The following is a 25,670-nucleotide window of genomic DNA, read 5'->3' as shown; positions in this document are numbered from 1 at the left end:
TCAGTATTAGATAGTAAGTTTCAGTTTTGCAAAAACTGAAATTACTTTTGGAACTGACCTACTAGCTGAACCGCAAGCTTCCAGGAATTCTCCGCTCTCCAGGGAGATTGGAGTAGACCTTAGTAAAGAAAAGAGAATCCCAGCTGTAGTAAACACTAAGAAGACATTTATAAAAAAAGAAACTGGAAAGAGAGAGGCAAAGCTTCCCTATGGGATCTGATACACAGCTGACCATCTGAAGAAAGGATGAGTAATTCAGGCAGTGACAGGAAGGGAAATGGGAGAAACTGTGGAAGATTGCAGAGACTGAGAAGGAAGGGGCTGTTCCCACCGCAAGCAAGGAAGCATCCAGATCAGAAAAGAGATTGAGGGAAGGCACTCAGATGATGCAGAGCCTTGCAGGCCAACTTAGAGAGTTCAGATTTTCCTAGGAGTTGTGAGAAACTGAGAAAGACCATAGGCTTAGGTTCTGCAGTGGAAAACACCACTCTGGTTGCTGTGGCCAGAAAAATGTACACACACACACAGTGTGTGATATACCTAAAGGTCTTCATTATGTAGCTCATTATCCTTGTTTGTAATCCTCTAGATTTTTGTTTTCCCCCAACATAATGCTTTTATTAAATATTTGGGAATTTCATACAATGTACCCTGATCACACTCGCTTCCTATTCCTCCCAGGTTTACCCTCCCATCTTTATGCCCTCACTGCTCCAACCCCAAAACAAGTCCGATTTATGTTCTTATACTCACTGAAGCTTGGTCAAACTCCCAGTATCCGGTTCCTTAAGGAAATTTGAGTCCTTCCCACCCACACCTGGAGCCATCAACTGAGAAGAGGAAGAGCTATATTGCAGCATCTTTATCACAACTTTTTAAGGAATCTCTTCAATAGCTTCATGTTTGGATTGGTTTTTTTTTGGGGGGGGGTGTTGGCACAGAAGCCTTCAATGTCTCTCATTCTCAATTATGAGTCTGCAGTCATCGATACCACTGCAAAAGAACTTGTTTCCTGTGGCAGCATGGACCATGGAAGTGTTTTGAGGAGACTTAACACAGAAAACGAACATTCTTCATCATAGATATCATGTTATTGTGTAGAGTTGGGGTGCTCATGTGGTTGAACAGAGTGTCTTGGGGCAGAACCTGCACAAACTCCCGGCTGCTGTAGCACCCCACCCTCGGCACAGGCCACCCTGACAGTTCAACCATCTTGTCTGAAGCCTTTGGCAGCCCATGCTCTCTTCCCCCAAGCAGGGCGAGCAGTGAACAGCTCTAGCAGTAGCCGTGGTGGCGGCAGCAGCAGCAGCAATAATGGCTCCATGCGGACTGGGCTCTGGCACTGTCCTAGAAGGCTGTGACAGAGCAAGGTGGACCCAGTGGTGGCCCAAGCATCCCTGCAGCCTGGGGACCAGCTCTGCTTGGCAACGCTTTCTCCTTTGTCTGCTGTGACTCTGCTCCCATACTCTAGCTCTCCTTCTCTGACCATGCTTGCTGCTCTGTCCTCCATCTTTTTTTCACCCTCTAAGTCACTGTTATTTTCTTTTTTGAGGCAGGGTTTCCCAGTAGCTATGGAGCCAGTCCTGGAACTCATTTTGTAGACCAGGCTGGCCTTGAACTCACAGAGATCGGCCTGCCTCTGCCTCCCAAGTGCTGGAATTAAAAACATGTGCCACAATCATCCAAATCACTATTTTTAATAGCCATAAATTACAACTATTCAACAGCAAACAATTTTTATTTATGAGTTTATTTGTGATTGTATATACAGTGAGTTAATCCTCACATCTAAAAAGTTTAAAAACTGAGGCACAGAAAAGCTAGTAAAGGAGCATGCTCAGTCTGAGGTTATTAAGAGGTTAGAACCAACCAAGAAGTGCAATCAGTTGTGGTCCAAGGCAAGGGAGAGTGCTGTGTTTCTAATGCGCTCAACTGTTAGTTCAATCTATTTCTGCTTTAATTTCTTATCACTGGGAGTTAGCCATCATTGTTTGTTGTTTGGATGGTATTAAACTCCAAGCAAATATTAAGAAAATAGAAATATGTCCATGTCTCTTACTTCTCTTACTCATAAAGACTTCTTAAATTGTTCATAAAAATAGCAAGATATAGAGATCCCTAGACCTTTTCCTTACGACATAAGGAATGTTGAGAATCACTCAGCGAAGCAGGAAGAAGAATGCACACTTGGGAGTTTCAGAAGCTGGTGAAAAGAGAGAATGCAAGTGGAACTAAGTAACTCAAATAGAATAGTTAATATAATATGGATTTTCTGTTGTATCAGGGAATTAGAAGGGATAATTGATCTTCTCTGTATTGTTGCGTTTTTATTATATGTGTGGCTGACATGAGCAAAACCATTTACAAAACCACAGTATTTTCAGAAGAGCATCCTGTTGAAAATAACAAAAAAGCAGACTAATTCTTAGTGCAGAGAAGAGGAGAAAAAGTAGATGAAGCAAGCAGCACAAAACACCAAGATCCTCAGTTTTCTGTCGACAAAAAAGAAAGAGTGACCGTCACAGTTCTAGTTCCTGGGACATGAAGGGAAGCATGAACTCTGTCTTTCACCAGTGACCTTATTCACCCTTACCCTCATTTTCATGTGTTTCCCATTTACCTTATTGCACATTTCAATTCATTCATTCACGCATTTATTCATATTCCACTGAACAAGCACTTTTTAATTGTCTCCCACCCAGCATGCGTTTTCCTATGTACGATGAACATTGCAGTTACTAAGAGTTTGTGTATCCTCTAAGAAGAGAAAGTTGTAGGCAGACAAAAGAACTCAGCACAGTGCCTGGCATAAATTAAAATTTAAAGCATGATCTGAATTAATAGAGAAATTATTGATTAAGCAACTATTTGGGAAATGTTATGTGCAAATTTTCATCATTTGTTTTGAGACATGCTCTTATCCCATAGTCCTGGATAGCTAAGGACCTACTATGTAGTCAAGGGTGTCCTCAAACTATGATGATCCTCCTACCTCTGCCTCCTAAATGATGGAATCAGGTGTGAGGAACCATCACACAACGTGTATCTAAAGTATATATAATCACAAGCTCAAAAGTTACTTATAATCCGCAAATAAGGCACTTTACACCACTGAACTAGCCTGCAACTCCTTGAGTAATCAAGAATTTTTCTTGGGGATTAAAGAATTTGTGATGAATCCTGCCTTAATTACCATCCTATTGCTGCGAAAAGATTCCACAGCCAAGGCAGCTTGTAAAAGGGAGCCATTAAGTGGAGGCTTGCTTACAGTTTCAGAGGGTGAGTCCACGGCCATCATGGTAGGAAGCAAGGCAATAGGCAGGCAGGGAGGCAGGTGTTGGAGCCTAGCCAAGGACTTATATCTTATCCAAAGATGGAGGCAGTGAGAGAGGGAGACTGGATCTGGTTTTGTGAACTTCTGAAACCCCCAAATCCACCCCTCTTCCCCCCATGAGATACCACCGCCAACCAAGCCACATCTCCTAATCTTTCCTAAACGCTCCACCAACTAGAAACAAAACACTCAAAAATAAGAGCCTATGGGAACCATTCTCATTCAAACCTCAAGTGCTGAGCTCAAGAGCTGGGACATGCCGCGCAGACTGGGGGACGACATCATAGCCACATTCTTGCTCAGCTTCGTATTGATTCTCATCCCAACAGGGTTTTTTTTTTTTTTTCTCATTCACTTTCATCAATACAACTCGAGCACATTAGAGAAAAATTGCTCCTGAAGTTTTGGCATTAACTGGTGAGATCTCTCGGCACCAGGTAATCAGAAACGCCACGTAAGTGAAGAAGAAACGTGTTTTCAATTCTAAAAATGCACATTCACGTGAAAGCTTTCATATGGCAATATTTAAAGTCCGCATACAAACTCTCAGCCCCTGCATCTGGAACAGCAGCATGGTGGTGCAGATGCTTAAGAAGCAACTGTGCCAGAGGCATCTCTTTGAATAAATAATTTAATCACCATCACAATGTTTATTGCATCTCTAAGCACGTAACTTCCTCTGGGTTTCAGTTCTATTGCATAACAAGATTTAAAGATACACAGGTTAAAAAAAACCATATCAAATATCAAGATAAGCTACACCTTTCACAAATACACACTTTTCCTTGGAATTAATGCTTGAAATAAAAACCAACACATTTGTTTATACCTCTTTTGACACACCAAAATTTGGGACAAAAGTCAAATTACCATCAAAGGAAAACCATTCCCGTGTAAACACAGGGTAATGTGGGTTGGTTTTCAAGTTAGATCAGCAGCCTTGTGATTCAAGAGTGTTTTAGAGATTATCCTGTCTATAAGAGTGAACACAGCTTCAGACTCATGCTTGGCATGCCGCTGCATGCTGCAGAAATAGAATGTGGAATTCAGCTCATGAGGTAAAGCCCCTCAAATAATCAAGCTCCATAAATTTATACCTTTTTTTGAGGAAAATAACAGTAGTTTGACAACTGAAATTATACTTGATTTTCCTTATATTTATTTTCCATATTTCATTGTCTTTGTCCTATGCAAGGAAGATGTCCCATTGGGCTCATGTTTCTACAGGTGTGCCTGTTGGAATATCAACTCTAGCCTCCTACTTTGGAAAGAATGTTGTGATACCTAACACAAGTTCACATTAGGTTCCCCATCCTAGACAGGATATCTGGTCTCAGAAAAAGTAATTCAGAAAATCAGTAATTTTTTAAAAAGTGCTATTAAAAAACAGCTTGTTTATCTTGAAACTTTTAACATTTAAATTCCATGACTGGAATTTTAGTATAGAATTTAAAAATCTAATGAATCTTGTGTATTTCATTTCAGCTTATTGATAACATCTATTAAATAAAGTCTAACTATCAACCTGGGATTGATGTTGGCATTCTTTGCAAAGCTTAAAGATGTAAGATATCTGGTACTTAAATGGTTTAATTTTAAATTATGAACACTATAGTTTCAAAGGTGAACTTTTAGTTTTCTTCTTGTGCCTTTAAAACCTAATGTAAGCCACTTCACACATTTCTCCGTTAGCGTGATAACCTGGCTAACTAGTAACATGGTTGTTAAAGGTTAGGAAATCATTTTAAAAATAAAAGCATTACTTTCCAGTTCCATGCTTTCTCTAAACAAAATCGTCAGCTCTTGCCCCACAAGTATGAAGTAGTAGTAACAGATAAATGAAATATTACTGATTATGAAGTATATTCTAGTACTTCTTGTAAGGTGATCACTTTTATTGATAATTCAAATTACCCCGATTTTGTGGAATTGAACATGTGGAAATGTAATTTCTTACAGCAATCATTGTAAATGACTTCCAGGTAGTCTATCTCTCAAATAGTCTATGACAGATGAGCATCTGCTAAGGTGATATCTAAATATGTAAACAAAATCCTAGGCCACTATAACTGTTCCTCTTCGTTTTTCATATACATCATCATGCCTGAGAGAGGACGAGATTAAAGTTCCTTACTCCAGCGCACTGGGACGGATGAGATCTTTTCCATGACACATTCATATAGATTGTCTCGCATCATATTCAGCAATGTACTGCCCTTCTGGGTGCTGATGCTGAAGATGCTCCAACATTGAAGAGATGTACAGAGCTGTAGTGTGCTGGCTTCCGTGGCGTGCTATAAGTCAAAGATCAATGGCCATTCCATTTCCTACTCATTTTTCATTTCTTGCAAAGACCAAATAAATAATAATGTCAGCCTTGCCAATTTTCAATATCTTTACTATCTTTCAGACTTCTTTATTTCGAATGCTATGAATATGAGTGTTTTGCCTGCATATATGAATGAGCAATACATGTATGCAGGGCACTTAGAGGCCAGGAAAGGGCTTTAGATCCACTGGAACTGGAATTAAACAGTTTTGGAGCCACCATGTGGGTGCTGGCAATAAAATTCCGGTCCCCTTCAAGAGAAGCAAGTGTCATTTCTCCATGCCCTCAACTGTATTTATTTATCTACTTTAAATTTTTCCTTACTTCCTACTCTGCCTAATTCCATTTCTGTCCACCAACCTGGCCCATCTCGTTTCTTATTGACATTATAGCTCAGTTAAATTGAAAGGGCAGTAGTAGCAACAGTACTGAATCAGATCATGAGAACATCATTTGATCTCTACATGTCTTCCAAAATAAATTACGTGATCAAAATAAATCTGAGTATCTGTCTTCTCAGAAGCAAATGAGCAAAGACGAGCTGCCTCCAAAGATCGCTTCAAAGGCAGAATAAATGAAATGAATGCGGGAATAACTATGAACTCCAGGATCCAAGTTTTAAAAAATGCTTCTTTGGGCACCAAACAAGCAGTATTTCTGCATAATAATTGAAGTATAGAGCACTGCAGATTCAAGTGGCAGCCAGTGCAAGCATTGCTTAGACCCTCCTCTTCTGTACGGGCAATTCTCTTTTTAAAAATAAAGGGGTTTTAATAAATATGCACGATTCTTATTAAAGTCAATTGTTTGTGTCTGCATTAGTCTGACAGTCTCATACACAGTACTTCATGCTTGTTGAGCCATGCTTGTCTTCAACCACTGTCGTTAAAATACATTTTTTCATATTGAAGCTTCTTAAAATCACACTGTTGCCTTGTACAGAGCTTTAGCTGGCCACTAGCAGCGCTGATTATGGATTTCAGGCGTTGTACCTACTGTCCATGGTAAGTGGGCTAAAGCAGCACTCAAACTTCTGATGCTGCCCACCTGACGTCAACCCAGGTCCTGCCCTTATTGTTTTGTTTTGGGGCTTTCTCCCACAAGAAGAACCTCAGACCACACATATTCACATAGAAGGTCCTCTTTTTTTTATAGGTGAGTTGGCCTTTCATTGGGTACTAATAGAGGTCACGACTAATCTGAACTAATGCATTTTCTTTTCTTTCCAAAAGTTATCTTATACTTCCTTGATGCTAAAATCATACCAAATACTTTTTTTCTGGCTTGCTTTCTCTGCACTTAGCTTAGCATACTGCATGCAGGGAAGGGAGTCTCTGAGGCGTTCCCTAAAAGTTAACTTAAAACATGTCAAAATAAATTAGGGTGTGTCCTCTTCTTTTTGGCTTGTTTTCAGCACCGAGTCTTCTCCCAAAATTTTACACAGTTCATTGAGTCTCTGCTGCATTTTGGGAATTCCAGCCAGTTGAGACTCTAACTTTTGTTTTTCTTCACTTAATGTTAAGCGGATAGCAGTGTCCAGCTGTTCAAAGCGCCAACCTCCTTCGCCATCAAATTGTAACAAGTGAGTGTGGTATTTCCTGCATAATTAAAATGGAGTATTATGAGTCATTATTTTGAAAAGCCATTTTAGTTATAGAATTTTATAACTGGTGTTCAAAGACAAATCTAAGTAAAGACAGATATTTTACATTTGAATTTTAATTTACCTGAGAAAACATGGATATTCTTGAAATCCAAAGTCTTTAATCTCTAGGAAATTCTTCTTGATATTACTAAATTTATTTCATATTTTGAGTGAATGTAATTTACAAAAGAATACTATTCTTGTATTAATCTAACCACATAACCCAGCATGTCTTTTGAATAAATAATAAAACATTCTTAGAATGGAAATAAGAAAGAGGAAACTGACGTAAGACAATACAATTTAAAAGATCATACAGAGAAAAACTTAAGAAAGTAAAAGAAATACAAAAGCAACTTATTTGTATGTAACACCATCCTCTGGGATAAATTCTATGTAAGTGCGACTTTCTCAGTAATAATAATTTAGAATAATATTTACACGCCTGCCCCAGGAATCGTTTAGAGAAATTCTCTTGTTGCCCCGTAGATTCATTCTTCTTTCATGGCTCAGCTACATAGACATTGCAGAGAGATACAGAGATTTGTAGTGAAAGATGGGAGGCAATCTATCTCCTAAGAGATGCCTACACCACTAGCAGAGGATTGGGGTGGGAGAAGGGAATAGGACTGGCAGAGCTTTTCCCACGGTAAGCCACCTGTACTTGGGCACTTAGCATAACTGGTCCATGATTCTTCAGTGTTTATGACTTTCTTCAATGTTTTATCTTATACTTATTTTATCAAGTAATTATTATTTATTATAACTAGTTAGCTTTTTATAATCAGTTTCCATTTTATGTATGGATGTTAGCTGTTAAGTTTTCAAAAAACAGGTCACAATCCTTATAACCACAGAGGTTAGCTATGGAGTAAGGGATTAGTGGGGAGGGAAGGACCTCCTAAGGAATGGGAAATAGAATAGATAGTTATGCATGGATGGAAGGGCTGGATGAGAGAATTAAACGGAGAAGGAAGGGAAGTGGGGGTGACGTAGGGTATATGGGATGAAAAGGTAAAACTAGGGGGTATTTGAAGGGTATGGAAAGCTATTTCAGTGGAAATTTCTTAAAATATATACACATACATGAAAGACATCTAAATGGAATTACCAAGTAATGGGAAAGACAAAGTTCCAATATTAACATCACCTGCCACCAAATACATTATCCAGCACCAGATGTGTAATACATCTAATTGAGTTGTTGACCAAAGGGGCAATATGGAAACCCATAACCCAGGCCATGTCAACCAGTTGTTCTCCACAGACTGATGGTAAGGCCCTATTGCTAAAGACAACACCTACACAACTCATTAACCACAGAGAAGTCAAGTTGGTCTCTATCTGGGTCCTTCACCACTACTGACTGGTGTTTATGGTACTGGAAGGTACTTGGCACACTTTCAGAGGAGAAATGTAGGACCGACCCAGCTACAAAGACTGTGATCTTCAAAGGTGTCCTGCCTGCATGGTATGCCAGGGCAATAGTGGCACAAAAGACATGGGAATAACCAACCACTATCTGGCCACTATAAGACCCACTCCATCATATGGAACCCTTTCCTAACACTGCTTGGATGGCCAAGAACTTAAGACTAGATAGGGGAAAACCAAATACTGCTGATATACTAAAGAAAGGATTGCTCACTATCATCACAGAAGCTTCCTCCTGCAGGAGCTGGAAACAACTACAGACACTCACAGCTGGACAATGTGTGGAGAGTGAGAGACCTTGGAACACTCAGTCCTCTGCAGGATGTCCCCATAAAACCCCTATCCCCACCCCACAGCTCAGGAAACCCTGTAGAAAAGGATACTGAAAGATCTTAAAAGCCAGAGAGGAGAGAGAATTCTGAGGAAACAAGGCCTTCTAGATACAACAGCACACATGAACTCGGAGACTGTCACATGCCCTGGACCTGCTAAGGAGGCCTAAGACAGATGGGTTCCAATGTTGAAAGAAGTGAACACAATAGCCCAGAAGCTATTTCCAATCGACAACCACTCACAAAGAAAAAAATACCTTTCTCCAATGGAGTCTCACTGGGAATGAATACATACCACACTTTAGGACAGACCCCATGTCAGCAGGAGATTTCAAACACAAAACAAACTCAGTGATATTTGTGGAGTGTTTTTTCTAATAATGCTTTGTGTGTGTGTGTTTTTTTTAACCTTACAGGCCTTATGCTTACATGTTATTGTTTCCCATTTTGTAATTTCATGGAATTTCTATGTGAACAGAAGTGTGTGTCTTTACATCTGTCTATATTTTTTGGGGGGCTTTTTCTTTGGCTCTTTTCTTTTGTCTGTTTGGTTGTTGTTTTGTTGCCTGTTTTCTGGTGAGGGATAGAAGGTGTGGGTTAGGTGGGTAGGGAAGAGGGGGAGAAGGTGGGAGGCGCTGGGGAAGGGGGAACTGTGATCAGAATATAGAATATGAAAAAAATTATTTTTAATAATAAGAAAATGAGTCCAAAATATTAACTATTTAACATATAAGTCCACATAAAAATTAAATTGAAAACACTGTATTTATATTTCAAGGAGGAAAATTTACAAAAAAACCCCATAACCATATAATTGAAATAGGAAGTTTAGGGACAGTGACATAGTGAGATGGCTCAGTGGGTTAAAGGTATTTGCTGAGAGGGCCTTCTCCTTTAAGTAGATAACAGTACAAAAATCATTCATGATTTCTGACCCTTCCCTTCATTCTTCAACACTGTTATAATGGCGAAGGGAGATTTAATGCCAGTTCCTACCAGGCTCATTTTTTCTTAAAGCCAACAACAAAAACAAAAATGGTTTCTATATACTGTGATTCCTCTAACTTGGTAGTTTTGGAAGTATTGTTATAACGTTTTTATGTTTTCCCCAGATTTTAAAGGAAACGTTGAAAGAATTGAGTAGCCTTACACCACTCCATAATCTTTCACTGTACATTCTAGTGTTATAAAGATTTTTAGTTCAGATAAACCATCAGATTTTCACGTAACTTTTCAAAATGATTAGAGGAACTCATTTCCATATACCATGTTAAGGTTACATTAGGCCGGGGGGACCTAAAGTGTTAGGGAAATCAGAGGACAGATAGAAAAGAAATGAAATACCTTATACTCTACAGGGAGAAATTTAGCAAAGTTATCCTTTAAGAAGAACAAATAGAGCTTCCATCCAGAGTAGGATCCAAGAAGCACCTACCACAGAGAAGGTCTGTGTGTTATGGACAGTAAGGAAATCCCAGCTCCCACAGCAGCCTGAAAGATCTTTCCTTCCACATCAATGCTCACGGCGCTGGTACATTCATCCAGCAAGGCATACTTTGGTCTGGGAAAAAAAAATACAAAGAGATGAATGAATTTTCTTGGAAACTGTGTCTTTCTTTGTACAGCAGGGAGTAGGAAGAATGTGACATTGGTTATGGTGGACGTGGCAAAGCAAACACAGTTGTTTTCATTCATTTTCTTTCTTTCTTTATTTTTTTACTTGCCCAGCAACCCGACCTAGGTTACTGAGACTTGAGTCTATATGAACACTACCATTTGGTATTTTCATTTTGGTTTTGAAAATTAGGGTCACTTCTTCCTTTCCAGTTTGTATCCCCTTGATCTCCTTTCGTTGTGTCATTGTTCTAGCTAGAACTTCAAGAACTTTGTTGAATAAATAAGGAGAGAGTGGACAGCCTTGTCTTGTTCCTGATTTTAGTGGAATTGCTTTGAGTTTCTCCCCATTTAATTTGATGCTGGCTGTTGGCTTGCTGTATATTGCCTTTATTATGTTTAGATATATTCCTTGTATTCTTACTGTCTCCAAGCCCTTTATCATGAAGGGGTGCTGGATTTTGTCAACTGTTTTTTCAGCATCTAGTGAGATGATCATGTTTTTTTTCTTTCAGTTTATTTATGTGGCAGATTACATTGTTAGATTTTCATATGTTGAATCATTCTTACATCTCTGTGATGAAGCCAATTTGATCATGATGGATGATTTTCTTATTTGATGTGTTCTTGGATTCAGTCTGCCAGTATTTTATTGAGCATTTTTGCATCAATGTTCATGAGTGAGATTGGTCTATAATTATCTTTCTTGGTTAAGTCTTTGTGTGGTTTCAGTATCAGGGTAACTGTAACATCATAAAAAAGAGTTTGACAATGTTCCTTCTGTTTCTATTGTGTGGAACAATTTGAGAAGTATAGGTATTAGCTCTTCTTTGAAGTTTTGGCAGAATTCTACACTGAAACCACCCGGTCCTGGTTTTTGTTTTTGTTTTTTTGTTTGTTTTGTTTTGGTTAATTTTGGCTGGGAGGCTTTTGATGACTGTTCCTATTTCCTTGAAGGTTATAGGTCTATTTAACCTGTTTAACTGGTCTTGATTTAATTTTGGACTCTCCAGAAAATTGTCCATTTCTTTCACATTTCCCAATTTTGTGGAGTGCAAGTTTTTGTAGTATGACCTAATGATTCTCAGAATTTCCTCAGAATTTTATGTCCCTCATTTCATTTCTAATTTTGTTAATTTGGATGTTCTCTTTTTGCCCTTTGATTAGTTTGGATAAGGGTTTGCCTATCTTGTTGATTTTCTCAAAGAACCAGCTCTTTGTTTCATTGATTCTTTGCATTGTTTTCTTCATTTCTATTTCATTGATTTCAATCCTCAATTTGGTTATTTCCTGTCATTTATTTCTCCTGGGTGATTTTGCTTCTTTTAGTTTCAAAGTTTTCCAGGCCAGTTTTCACCATGAAATTATATTTATTTATTTTTAATTTTCATTTTTTGAGATTATCATTACATCATTTCTCCTCTTTTTTTCCTTTCACGCCCTCCATCCCATGTACCCCACCCTATTCTCTTTCAAACTCATGGCCTCTAACACCAAATCAGTAGAAATTTTTAATTTTCCATAAACTTGGCATTGTAAGTTATTTCCTAACACGTGTTTGCTGATTAATAGGATCCTGTTACCTATCCTGGAGATGGTGAAGGCTCCTAGATGCAGGGGTTAACGCATTTTTAATGCTCCATGGGGTTGATTAAGAAAGTGTTGAATGATCACTGCAGCGTCCCCAAGACAACAGCAGAGTTGTTAGTATTTATAAAATATTATTTCTTTCTCTGTGTTAATTATTGTTTGTGATTTTAGTTAAGGAGAAAAGATGAAAAAAAGAATAAAAGAGAAATATTTAGGTAAAATTTTCTTTTTAATGAAGCCCTTTGTTTATTGTATTTTGTCTTGCTTGTTAGAGTATTTTGAACTAAAGAAGATATGCTATTTTTAAATAGAGAAAAGTATATTTTATACTCTGTTGTTACAGCAACTTCTAGTCTAAGGAATGTAAGATGAATCATATACTTGTTTTCCTGGCAGACTTAGACAGTGTGTGTGTGTGTGTGTGTGTGTGTGTGTGAGAGAGAGAGAGAGAGAGAGAGAGAGAGAGAGAGAGAGAGAGAGAGAGAGAGAGATTGGGCACTTACAGAACAAATACTCATAGTATTAAATGATGTCATCTCTTAGATTTTGTTTCTCTTTTGCCCCCTTGCTGTATTGTTAATGGCATAGGATATGTAAAAGAATGAAGCTATCCTTCTAAGACAGAATTTCCCTGGTCATTCTTTAAATATTAAAATCATAAGACTCTCATAAAGCATATTCTACTTATGCTTTATGATAGTATGCATGGTATAATCTCTGGCCAGAGTTCTCTGTTGTCGCTGGCTCAGATCTTTCCTATTAAAGTTCAGTATGTGATGTCATCTCATAGTCATGACCTTATTGCTGATCCTGTGAGGATGGGAAGATGCAGTTTCTCAACAATACACTTTTCCTTCGCTGTGTTTAATTTTCTAATTTATCTGATTCTTTTGCAAAAGTGCTGCCTTTTAACAACGTGCTTGTCTTCCTCGATCTCACAGAATTGACTTGATCTTCACTCATTATTATGTTAGACCTACACCCCTTCACAATCACAAATCCCAATTATTCCAAATTACAGGTACTTGAAATATCGGGTTATCTTCTTAACACAGAGAAAAGGAAACTGGTCACTTGCAATCTTCCACATCACCCTTCACAGGTTGCTGATCATATTACTGAGTATTTGGGGATGAAACTCAAGCCAGTTCACAGAGATGGGCTAACAGCTGGCCATAAATGTCAAGCTGCTGTTTGCCCTTGAATCTCACTGGAGAAGGCAGCATTTCAAATCATAGGAGGAAAAGTCCGGAGTTAAAAAAATCCGGTTCATTTTTTAAAAAAGACTGTCTATTCGCAGACTAACAATGGCAACTTATTATTATAATACGTATTAAGACAACTATGTTTCTTTCCTAAAAATCACAGATATGTATAAAATTGCATAGTGCATGCTTTCATTTATGTGATGTTATAAAGCAGAAAAACCAGAACAGTTATGGGCATATGCAGAACAGGACCAAAAAAGGGGTTAAGAGCCGTTTCCAGGGTAATAAACACATTCTTTGTCTTGGTTGAGTTGTTGGTTACATAAGGTTCCTACATTTACAAAAGATTATTGAAGTATATACCTACAACATATACTTAATACATACATTTTATAACAATGATAGCGAACTCAGGCTAAGTGTTAAAGAATAACAAAGAGAGGCATATGATAGCATATGAAACTAAGGCAGGGATATAAACTGCAACTTATGAAACACATAAAGACAATTAAGGTTACTACCAACTTGTGCCTGGTAAGACCAGAAGTAGTTATTCAAAAATTTAACAATGGTTTTGACAGCTAATGAGATAAAATATTTCTAATTCTTTTTATCTATCAATGTTTTCTAAATAAACATATAATTATGATAAATAATATGTGCTATTATCTTACAAGCTGAAATATACGGAGTGATTAGTGAAATAAAAAATAGACACTCAAAAGTATAAATTTTATACACGTTTTAAGATATTTTTTTAAATGTCATTCAGTGCCTCTGTCTCCTCCTGTCTTTGTTTTATTAGATTTATGTACTACAGTTGTTTACGTGTTTGTGTGTGAGTGTGCACATCATGGTACATCTGGAGGACAGAGGACAATGTGAAGTAATTGTTGGGTCTCTCATTCTATCATATGGGTCTAGGGGAGTGGTTCTCAATCTTTGGGTCACAACCCCTTTTGGGGGTAGCATATCAGATATCCTGCATATCAAATGTAATCCGTAACAGTAGAAAAATCACAGTTATGAAGTAGGAAAGAAATAATGTTATGGTTGTGGCTCATCACAATATGAGGAATTGTATTAAAGGGTTGCAGCGTTAGGAAGGATGAGAGCCACTAGTTTAAGAGATCCACCTCAGGTTGTGATTGGTGGAAGGCACCTTTTGCCACGGATCCAGCCATCTCTCCAGTCTCCCAGTCCGATATTACGGAACCTAAGATGGGACTGCTGAATCCTGCTGAATATTTTATTATGTCAGTAATGGATCATAGTTTTCTGAGCACAGCACACTTACTTATGATAGAACATCCGGGCCATACCCATCCTCTGCTTTTCCCCTCCCGATAGGACATCTTTCCAGTCCATAACAGCATCCCATCCTGAAAAACAAACGAGCAAACAATAAATGCATACATACATACACACAGTTACGGATACTTTGCTGATTTGTTACTACTTCTATTCTGGATTAGCAGTTCTTGGCCCGTTTTGATTGAAAATGGGAAGAGCTTTGTATTTTGTAAAGCATATGGATAGATTCCAGAGCCATATGCGTGAGTATATTATGTTAAATTTGATATTAGAAACCAGCTGAATTGAAAGCTCATACATATACATATTCCCACTCTTTCATATATGTCTTATTCTAAAGAAACTTACAATGAAGAAGTTTTACATGTTATTTAATCTCTTATTTCTTGCCTAAAGATTATATATATATATATATATATATATTACATATTAGAAAGGTTGTGGGACTGAAAACAAACTGTGTGAAATCTACTTTTCAAAATGACATTTAATGTAAGGTGAAAGAGCTTGGCTAGCAAATATTTCATTATAGACTTTACATACATCTAGAACAATGGTGACCTAAGGAATACTTATACATGTAAATATCAAGGTCTTTAAGTGCTAGATATGGTGTTACAGAGACTGGTAAAAGGGAAAGGTGCCATATTAATCACAAGACAGGCAAAACCAGAATATCTATAACAGAACAAGAAGAAATCCCTACTTAGCTGCAAGGGTCTAATAGTATCTCATATACAGAAAAGACAGACTTGATACACATCTGGGACAGTCATCACTATTGTCACCTTGACTAGAGTTAGTCCCCCATTGTGCAGCATGCCTATGTGTTTTAGAGGGAGCACTTCTAGAGAGACTTGACTGAAAAAGAAGACCCGGGATGAAGCTCAGGGAAAACAAAAGGGAGAGAAGAAGGAGAAAGCCAGAGGCTTTCCCAGGTGAGAACTGTGCTGTAGCACCTCCTCTACACCATGACAGAGGGACACCCCCAAAACATTCAGCAAGAGGGGAAATGCATCCCACAGGCTGTTTCTGTTGGGTATTTGGTAACTAGTACCAAAGCTAGGTTTACTTACTTAATTAATTGATGCTTTTTTGGAGGTGGAGGAGGGGACAATGTTTTGATGTAGTCTCAGACTTGCTGCACTGGGGAGGGTGACTTGTTCTTGACCCTCCTGCCTCCATGCCCCAAGTGTTAACATGACTGGTGCACACCATCACTCACAGCCCACAATTGCTCTGTAAATAAAGTTACACCACACTTTAAAAAATGCCATACTCTACCTCCTTCTCTTTGAACTATGTGGTAGAGGTGGACACTGTGCAGAATGCCTTCTAGGTCTTGGTCAGTGTAACCTTTCTCGTGCATGTCATCCACCGAGTCAGGATAAATGACTTGATCACGCAGACTTCCAAGAGACATGTATGGCCTGCAAAAAACCCAGCATGTGAGTTCTGGTGCAACGGCATGTTAGCTAACCCAGGGTGACAGCCTGCTGGCTGGAACACAGCAGACTTTATCCCTCAATTTATAGGATTATATTATGTTTCTTGGCGAGTCTTCAAAATAATACCTGGTTTATGAAAACAGTAGAGATATACAAACAGAAAAGCTTTTTATAAGCGATCATCTGATTATTTTCTGCAGCAAAATTATTTTGTTTCACCACTGTGATGACTAGTCTTGTTGTCCACTTGACTCGATCTAGAGCTGACTAAAACCCAAGGGTCTGGGCACACCAGTGAGGATTTCTTCTTAATTAAAACATGTGAATTGGGAAGACTTACTTTCAGTTCTGATCTTTTGATCTATCATCTTTAACTTGGACCACATCTTCTGGTGACAGCCTTTATGTAGGACACGGAAGAAGGAAGCGTTCTCTCTTTGCCTGCTTGTCATCACTTTCATTGGCGAGTTCACTCCCTCATTGTTATTAGTGCCTACTTCTTCCAGATCCTGGCATATATTGAAGAGCAGCGGAGAGACCCAGCCTTGCAGACTGAACAGCTGGATTCTTGGACTTCCCTTGGTAGACAGCCATTGGTGGACTAGCTGGACCACAGCCTGTGAGCCACTCTAATAAATCCCTTTTAAATATTTTCCTTAAACAAATCAATATTTACCTATCTGTCTGTCATTCTGTCAGTTCTGTTCATCTAAAAAACACTGACTATTACAGCCATATCTGATAAAGATTGCTTCTGTACATCTAAAATTATTTACATTAAACATAAAACTTGGAGTTTTGACAGCAATGTAGACAAACAAACTGAAAGGCACAATATTATTAGTAAGAAAATGTAAATTAATATGGCATTGGTTTTCTTGTTTATCAGACTAGCAAAAAATCCAACAGCTTGATAATTCAGTCAGCTGACGGGCCCAAGGGAAAAACAGATGTTCCCATACCATGGTGAAAATCCAACCTCCTTGCGGGAAATCTGGCAAAATGACATGTCATTTGCCTTTTGACCTACTTCTGAGAATTTTCTCGGAGGATATGCTCCTAAAAATGTCAAAAAGGAAAACTTTCCTGAGCTTACCCATTGCAGTGCCATTTGCAGGGTCAAAATATCCAAAGCCTAGTTAAAGGAGCAGGCTGAGAGAATCCTTGAATCGACTATCTCTACCTCCTGAGAAGACCTCTATCTGGACCTACTGTGAGGCACTAAAGAGGCCAGACAGATACCCAGGAAGAAACAGAGTTAGTTCTGTGATCACCATTCAGCTGCAAAGGAAAAGGTGAAAGCGGACCCAGAGCTGGGTGTCTCCTAGCAGCCTCAACAAGCTGACTGGATGTCCTTGCCCTTGGCGTCCGCTTAGAGAAGGTTAGTGGCACACCTGGTCTCTATCCACTAGGTGTCAGCATCATCGCCTCGAACATGATTTTAAACACTGTCTACAAGTCTCCACAATGGGGCAAATTCCCCTAGGTCACAAAGTTGTCCTCAATTGAGAAACACCAGTAGACAGTTTGTCACCTTCTATGAAAAGAAGATGAAGGTGATATAAATACACACCTTTGGTTTCACCTACAGGAGGAAACAGGAGAAGCAAGCCAGAAAAGAGGTCACCAAGGAGGTGAAATGGATAGAGTAAACATGTTCTCTAAACATCTAAACATCTTTTCTTCTCTCTCTCTCTCTCTCTCTCTCTCTCTCTCTCTCTCTCTCTGTTTCTCTCTCTCTCTCTCTCTCTCTCTCTCCTCCCTCTCTCTCTCTCTCCCCCCCTCTCTCTCTCTCTCTCTCTCTCTCTCTCTCTCTCTCTCTTTCTCTTCTGTTCTTGAGACATTGAGACAGGGCCTACCTATGTAGCCCTGCCTGTCCTGTGTAGACCAGGCTGGCCATGAACTCACAGAGATCTACCTGCTTCTACCTCTTAAAGGCATGCACCACACCCTTTCTATACAAGTTTTGATTTTATAGCCATGTTAAAATGTTACTATTTGATGAATAAAATTAACTAAACAGTTAGCTAAAATTAATTGAGAAGCAAGGAACTGACTGTTGTTTATCACTATCAAACAGATACCATGACAACAGAAGACAGGAGGAAAAGGATAGGAATGGAACAAGTTAAGAAACACTGGCTACAGAGCTTCAAGAAATTATAAAATGATTCAAAACAGTTTCTTAACTCCATTCTCACCTGGAGTATCTGAAGGCCATTTTTTCTAACAATCAGATCATATAGGCAATAGAGTGAATTTCTCTTTGCGTTCAACAGCAAGTGCTCTTATCCACCGGACCATCCAGTTTGGCTCTTCATTGGTTTAAACCGCCAGTATTTGGTGACTTGTGGCAGCAGTAGTGGGGACTAACACAGGCAGGGACTTCACAAACTGTGCCCAACTAGAGCAGCTCTGTCAGGAACACCGGGCCATCCTAAGTAAGTGTCTGTTTTATCCAGACAGTAAGAGCTAGATGCTGTGGCTCAGAGGATCCCTGTTTGGTTCCCAGTACCCATGTGACGGCTCACACCTATTTATAAATTCCAGCGGCTCCAATACCTTCTTCTGACTTCCAAGGGCATCAGGCATTCGTGTGGTGCATAGAAATGCATGCAGGTAAAACATTTATACACATCTTTAAAATATTTAAAAAATTACAGCAGCCCTGTATGTTTGGCTGAGGAGAAAGGCTTTAAATACAAACCATGGTTTGCAGACTAAATGTCCACTTATTTTTTCACAGCATTTACAAAGTGTTTCTTTGAGGGACTCTTAGAACATAATTGTTTTGTATTATATCTATCTATTATTTGAAATAAGAATGTTTGTGTTTCAACTACACACAAACATAAAAGATTTTCGCAAATGCAAAGAACCACTTGAATATCTTTGTTTAATTTGGCATGTGTTTAAGATTTCATATCAGCCTTTAATGTCTATGATTCAGTGGCTTTTAACACATCCACAAGATCAACTGGCCGTCATGCCCAGCTTGAGAAAACTTTTCTTGGCTCCTACCTCCAGAAACCCCATAGCCAGAATCAGACATTGTCATCTGGCGGCTCCTTGTAACCAGTCTATTTCGCGTCTCCATGGAGTTGCCTATTCTGAATATAACAAATACACAGATTCACACAATGTGTGCTCTTTCGCGATTGACTTCTCCCTAATGGCAAAATGTTCTCAGGTTCAAGTGTGTCTTAGAATGTGCTATATTCCTTTCTAGAGCTGAATATTATTATGATATTGTATTGTAGGTGCAAGCCACATTTGATTCATTCATTCATCTCCTGAAGGATATTTCATTGTTTACTGCTTTGGAGAATTATGCACATTGGGTATAAACCAATAAAAGAAACTGTGCGGCAAAGATCTTTCTGGGCAACGGCCAAGCTGTTTTCCAAAAGAACTGAACCATCCCCAGTCACATTCCTGTCCTACATTTAAAGTTTCTCCTTCAGCCCTCTCTCCTTTCCTTATCCATTCTAGTCACATTCTCTTAAAGCAGAATACTGTGCATGTTCATTTGCTTACACACATCACCTTAAGCAGTCATTTTCAGAATTATCTTAAATTCACACCTACAAATCATAGCACTAACACTGATGTGAAGTAGGACCACTTTGCAGCTTAGTGACTATTCGGGACCTTAGGAAAGAGAATGCTTACTGACTTGAAATCGATGCCAGCTCTAACGTAACCCACATCGGTAGGTGCAGGTCTCCTCCACCTTAGCATAAAGCATAGATGCTAATGTAAAGAGCAGTTCCGTCACATGGCACAGCCAAGACTGCAATGTTAAAATTACACCTGTGCATCCAGTCTATGAACACCGCTAAAGGCTTTGCTGTACACCCTGATGAACGGCTAGCATTTGATGAAGTCGTCATTCCTGTCCGTGCTTCAGCATCCACCACTCTGTGCTATACAGTGTAGAGTAACGGTTGTGATAACAGAGGGCTCTAGAGGGGTGGTTCTGCATAGACTCCATCACTCAACTCCGAACCTGACCCTGTTCGTTTGTGAAGTCACTTATTTTATTCCACTTATCGCGAGTGCAGAGTGAAGCGGCCAAACGAGACAATGCGGCAGGACTGTTTACTGTAACACAGGCACGAAGGAAGGTGCTCAATAAGTGATCGTCATTTAAATAAGAAGTTCATTTCTCTTGCCTTCTCTAAGTGAAAACAAAACAAAGGCGGGATGGAGGTGTAGCTCTCTGGGGGAGCACTTGCCTGTCATGCAGTGCTGGCTGATCCCCAGCAATGAAAACAATTCTTGGGAAAAAAAGAACAAATAAATACAAAATATTTCACTCTCATCGGATAGCTGCCTGTGGACTTTTAGCCCTTAGTAAGTTTTATTATCCTTAATGTGATTAATGGATAATAGGTGTCTGTGTAGATGTAAAAGATAGATCCTGTTAAGTATTTAACAAAGTACTTCAGGTTTATGTAGATTTTCTTTGGCTAGCCTCTAGTTCACCTGTGTAGTTTATAGGACTTCCAAGATCTCAATACTTCAGATGCCTTCATTCTTAAAAAAGGAGAGTAAATCTGTAACTTCATCAAAATACTTATAATTTCTATAGATATTTCAAAATCATCTAATTTCTTCTGGTTTACAGAGAGAAATTTATCTTACTAGAAATTTATCATCTTTGCTGATGAGGCAAAATAACGATAGCTTTGTAATGCTTCACGTCCTACCCAGTCTTCACGATGCTAATAGAAATATCTAAAGTATATACGTCTGAAGGAAAGTTTGTTCCTCCTGGGAAAGAATTTAGCAATGAACTGTAATTGTTTTTCTGTGATATCTTATACCTGCACTTATTTAAAAAATGATTAACTGTCTTAGTAAAAGTATTGGAGATCAAATCCATACCCAGTAATTAAATTTTCATAGTTATTAGTTATTAAAAGCATCCTAGATATTTTTAAATTTTGCTTTAGACTCTCATTATCTGGTCTTAACACTGAAGTATTTGATATATATATTTGGTTTTTCGAGACAGAGTTTCTCTGTAGCTTTTGGTGCCCGTCTGGGACCTAGCTCTTGTAGACCAGGCTGGCCTCGAACTCCCAGAGATCCTCCTGCCTCTGCCTCCCGAGTGCTGGGATTAAAGGCGTGTGCCACCTCCGCCCAGCTTTGATATTTCTTTTTGATATAATTTATTGTTTGCTAGATTTTTCTGGATTTTGCTTATTCTATATTTGAGACAACGGAGGAAAGAAGAGAAGAACATGGAAGAGTATAATCTTTACCTTTGTGCTCAGAGTCAAGCATTTCAAAACTATATAGTTTAACTGGATAATACTGATAAAGGTTGAACAGTTTTAACTCTAAGGCATGGGAGTGTAAAGTTGAAGAGTGATATGCCATTTCTCCAGCCGTGTGACCAAACAGGAAGAAGGCGGAGCAAACCATACTCACTGCCAATCACTGAAAAAAAAACGCGCAGGTTGAACCAATCATGTTATCGGGCTTTTTCATGCACAGCAAGCTTAAGATGTGAGTTCTGAGTGCACAATATCATTCCTAACATTCTTATGGTTTTTAGTGAAATAAGAGATACTCAACTCCGAAAAGACATTTACTATTACGAAAATTACCTCATCCAACAGTTTGCATCTAGTATTAGAAAGCAAGGAATTAGCCTCAAGATCTAGATCTACACAGCCTTCATGGCTGCTTCAGCAATTTCTTTAAAAAAGAACTGCTAATTGACATTTATCCATCACAAAGAGGATTAGGCAACATACCTAGTGCAAGTCACAAAATCGACAGATGGTTTATAGTGTAAGATGCCAGAGCAGACAGGCAGATTTGCCAATAGGAAGGAAATCTGGTGGTCATTCAGTCCTGAGCAAAGCTCAGTGGGGAAGTGTGTGCTCAGCATGCCTGAGGCATGGGTTCAACACAAGACCCTCCCACCCGCAGGAAGTTTGGCTAATTTAATACAATTCCTTTTGTTTTTGCTTTTGTTTTTGAGACAGAGTTTCCCTGTGTAGCCCTGCTTGGCCTAGAACTCATTCTGTAGACCAGGCGGGCCTCCAACTCAGAGATCAACCTGTCTTTGCCTCCTGAGTGCTGGGATTTAAGGTGTGTGCCACCATCACCCAGCTTAATACAAGCCTTATGAAGATTGTATATAATCTTTCTTTGTTTAATGTTTTATTTCTCAGACTCAGAGTGACTGATGGACAGAATTTAGACATATGTATGTACACAAATTTCGATAATATGACTGTAGGAAGTCTAAGTCTATCTCCGGTTCTTTGATGTAGTTTATGGGAATGCCGTTTTGAGTAGTAAGAGCTTCGTTAGCGCCTCTCTCCTGAGATAATTTCCTTCAAAGAAGAGTGAGACAGGAACATATAAAACCCAATTCCAGGCTGGGTTGTGCCCAACCATAGAAGTTGCTGAAAAGAGAATGTGCGTATACTAATGATCCCTGGAGGCTAGCTAAAGTACCACTAAGGGATGCAAAGTGCCCCTTTGTCATTCTTTCTTCCCTCCTTCCTTTCCTCTAGGTTCTCCCACATCCCGTATTTCAATGTCTCATTTTGATGATGGTCAGTGCATTAATAGTATTGGTTAGCTAGGAAACTAAGTTAAATACACGTAGAACTGTAAAGTTGACTTTGGGGGCTGTGACAGCTACAGACAGAAACTCACCAAGGGATAAGTAAGTGAATCATAGACAATAAATTCAGGAAGAAGTGAAAACAAGAGCAGAGAGTCTATATATATCAGCCTATATTTAGAGGCTTGGGAAGAAGAGAAAAGGTACCAAGAATTAAAAAACTAATTCAGGAAATATACCAAAGTGGAACCAAAGTGGAAGATGCTTCTTGAGATTCATGAAAGCTGGTCCAGTAGGGGTGATGAGCATCAGCCATCTGATTAAGGGGCACACTCAGATGGTGCAGGACATTAGGTCTCCCTTGGAAAGTCCCAGAATAGGTTCCCAGTACTACTTGAGCAAAGCCCCAGCCTCTTGCCATTCACCAGCCCACAGATGGAAGGTGGCTAATGCACTTTCCAGACGAAACATTCTGTCCTAAAACCTACGGCTGCTCCAGTTCTTATATTTTGTCATCGATGAACACAGGGTGAGGGACAATGGCGTGGATGCAATTTAAACAGACCAACTCTGTCTTCATGTACCAAGGCCCAGTTTCCCAATGATCTGGTTCTTGTTATGAACATTGCTAAAGCATTAGAGGACACCAACTGAGAAAATGCAAGTGCAATTTCACAATTTTTCAAGACTTCATGTTTCCCAATTTTTAAAATGAGTCAGAGGAGCGTTTCTGTGTTGGTCCCTGTGTGTGAAGGTTTGGTCCAAAACCAACTGCGAACTTTTCCCCGAGTACTTTTATTTTGCTTATTACATAATATAAGAAACCCACTGTCATAAAACCTACTGCATTTTCACCAGTGAAAGCAGCGATGCATTTTGCATTTAATTGCTGCATAAACAGACCCGTTCTCTAATAAGAAATACTTCTATCACAATGATTAACTGTAGAATCGGTTTAATGACTTATAGAGTTCATACACAGGCCTGAATTCTGCATTGATTTTTCTGCCAAACTAGTAGTTAGCTTACATTCCATTGCTAGGGAGTCGTGGAAAAATTAATCATAGTAGTCATTTGTTTGATGATCTAAGTTCATTTACTGACACACATTTTAAAAGGGGTCATATTGTTATCTTCTATTAAGTAATAAAATCTTCTGTGATCATTTGAAAACTTACTTGAAAAAAATCACTGGCTTTTAGAATATAAGAAATAAACACTACAACTGGACTTGCATTTGTGTTTTAAATAAATGTTGAGCAAAAGTGGAAGGAATGTGACTCTATAAAAATTTAAGTGTAAATATGATTTCCCATGCCTTTAGATGCATAATCAGGTGAACTGACTTAAAACAATAATCATGTAAGAACTAAAATATGGACTACTCCTGCTTATTTTTTTTCCTTAAACTAGGTTAGAGTTGGAAGTTTTGCTCAGGCAAAAATACATTTCATAAGAAAAATTTCTTAACAATTTCTGTTTATTGTTAAACATCATGGCTTGTTCACTCTAAGGGTAAAGGTTAATTTAGTCACCTTCATAAACTTGCCCACTACTTAGGAAACTCTTTTCACTATAACACATGTAGATTCAAAAGCGTTTCATTCATACAATACATAAAATATTCAATGGGTAAAAGCAAACTTTATTTATATGCTTTCATTTTCATCAAGAATACATTTCTTGATGGAAAATTTTTCACGTGGTTCTATACCGTATGGCTTAGGTGCAACATTGAAATCAGGCTACTTGCTACATTCATTTATAAAACTCAAACTGAGGTAGAAAACCGGGGTTACCCAAAAGACAGAGAAGAAACAGTGCTTACGGTGTCGCATGGCATTTGAGTTGTGTTAAACTCGGGTACCAACAACACTGCTCTTATTTAACATTTTCAGCCAACACTTTTCTTCATCTTCCTATACACCAGACTGCATCATGCTACTACTGCCATGAGTCCTATTTGAAAGAAAATAATGTCACAGACTCTAACTGCTGCTTATGGTCGGAAGCTCAGACCAAAGGGCAGGATGATAGCACCTTTTACTGACAGAGAAGAGGGGACTAACGTGTGAGATGCCAGCCCTCAGTGTGACATGAACTTGTGTCCTAGCCCCATGCTTCCATCCTAGGTTCTCTAATACATGTCTCCATGAAGTCCTCTGATCAGAGGGAACACTGTGTCCTGTCTGCTTGGCCCAGATGGCAGACCGGGTGACCCGGATGCAATGCCTGTAATGTAGTATCTACTGAACCTGGCTGACACTTGAAGAACTCATGGGACCACAGAAGCTTATCTTTTGTCTATATCTGGTTTTCTCTCACCCACAATAAATACTTTAAACTCCCAAATATATAACGTTGAGTTTAGATACTTCTGTAGTTGTTATGATGGAAAAATGGCTAAAGATTTTGGCAAAAATAACGAGCTGTTCCTTGCTTATCTTATTTTCTCATGCTTAAAGCAATTTTAATTAAGGTGGTTAAAATTATTAACTATGTAGAATAATCACAATAAAGACTGTAAGGACACTTTCAGGCTTGAATGGAGAATTTTCAGGCATGTGAGTGTATGTAATATGGTGGAAAGACCTGAATAGAACCAAAGCACTATATTGTTATCTCCAAGAAGATAATCTGACATCTAATTATTCTTTGGATCCATTTATTCTTTCCCAGGACATCTGAAGTCTTTGAATATTCTTAGCATCTTATCAAGTGTGGAAACTACAAGAAGCGGCACTGATCCAGAATCTATTATAGTCAAAACAGTGAAAAAGAACTCTGGGGATAGCTGAACTCATTCCTACTTATTCAATAGTTTCTCTCA

At 38.7% G+C, this 25,670-nt stretch overlaps 1 protein-coding gene across 1 annotated transcript in view; it reads right to left on the bottom strand.

The window, feature by feature from the left end:
• Positions 1-1,766: 1,766 nt before the first annotated feature.
• Positions 1,767-25,670, bottom strand: part of Abcd2 (ATP binding cassette subfamily D member 2) — a 42,334-nt gene continuing 18,430 nt past the window's right edge. The window contains exons 7-10 of the mRNA XM_041672587.1: positions 16,085-16,230; positions 14,784-14,868; positions 10,510-10,635; positions 1,767-7,261 (exon numbers count right to left, since the gene is read on the bottom strand). Of these exons, the coding sequence (XP_041528521.1) occupies positions 7,042-7,261; positions 10,510-10,635; positions 14,784-14,868; positions 16,085-16,230 (577 nt within the window). The 3' untranslated portion in view covers positions 1,767-7,041. The remainder of the gene's footprint in view (positions 7,262-10,509; positions 10,636-14,783; positions 14,869-16,084; positions 16,231-25,670) is intronic.

Source organism: Microtus oregoni, unplaced genomic scaffold, assembly GCF_018167655.1.
Source record: "Microtus oregoni isolate MIOR12 unplaced genomic scaffold, Mior012 000022F_ref0000154, whole genome shotgun sequence".
NCBI classification, from domain to species: Eukaryota; Metazoa; Chordata; class Mammalia; order Rodentia; family Cricetidae; genus Microtus; species Microtus oregoni.
The sequence above is the reverse complement of the archived record's forward strand: the minus strand, read 5'-3'. Positions and strand labels throughout refer to the sequence as shown.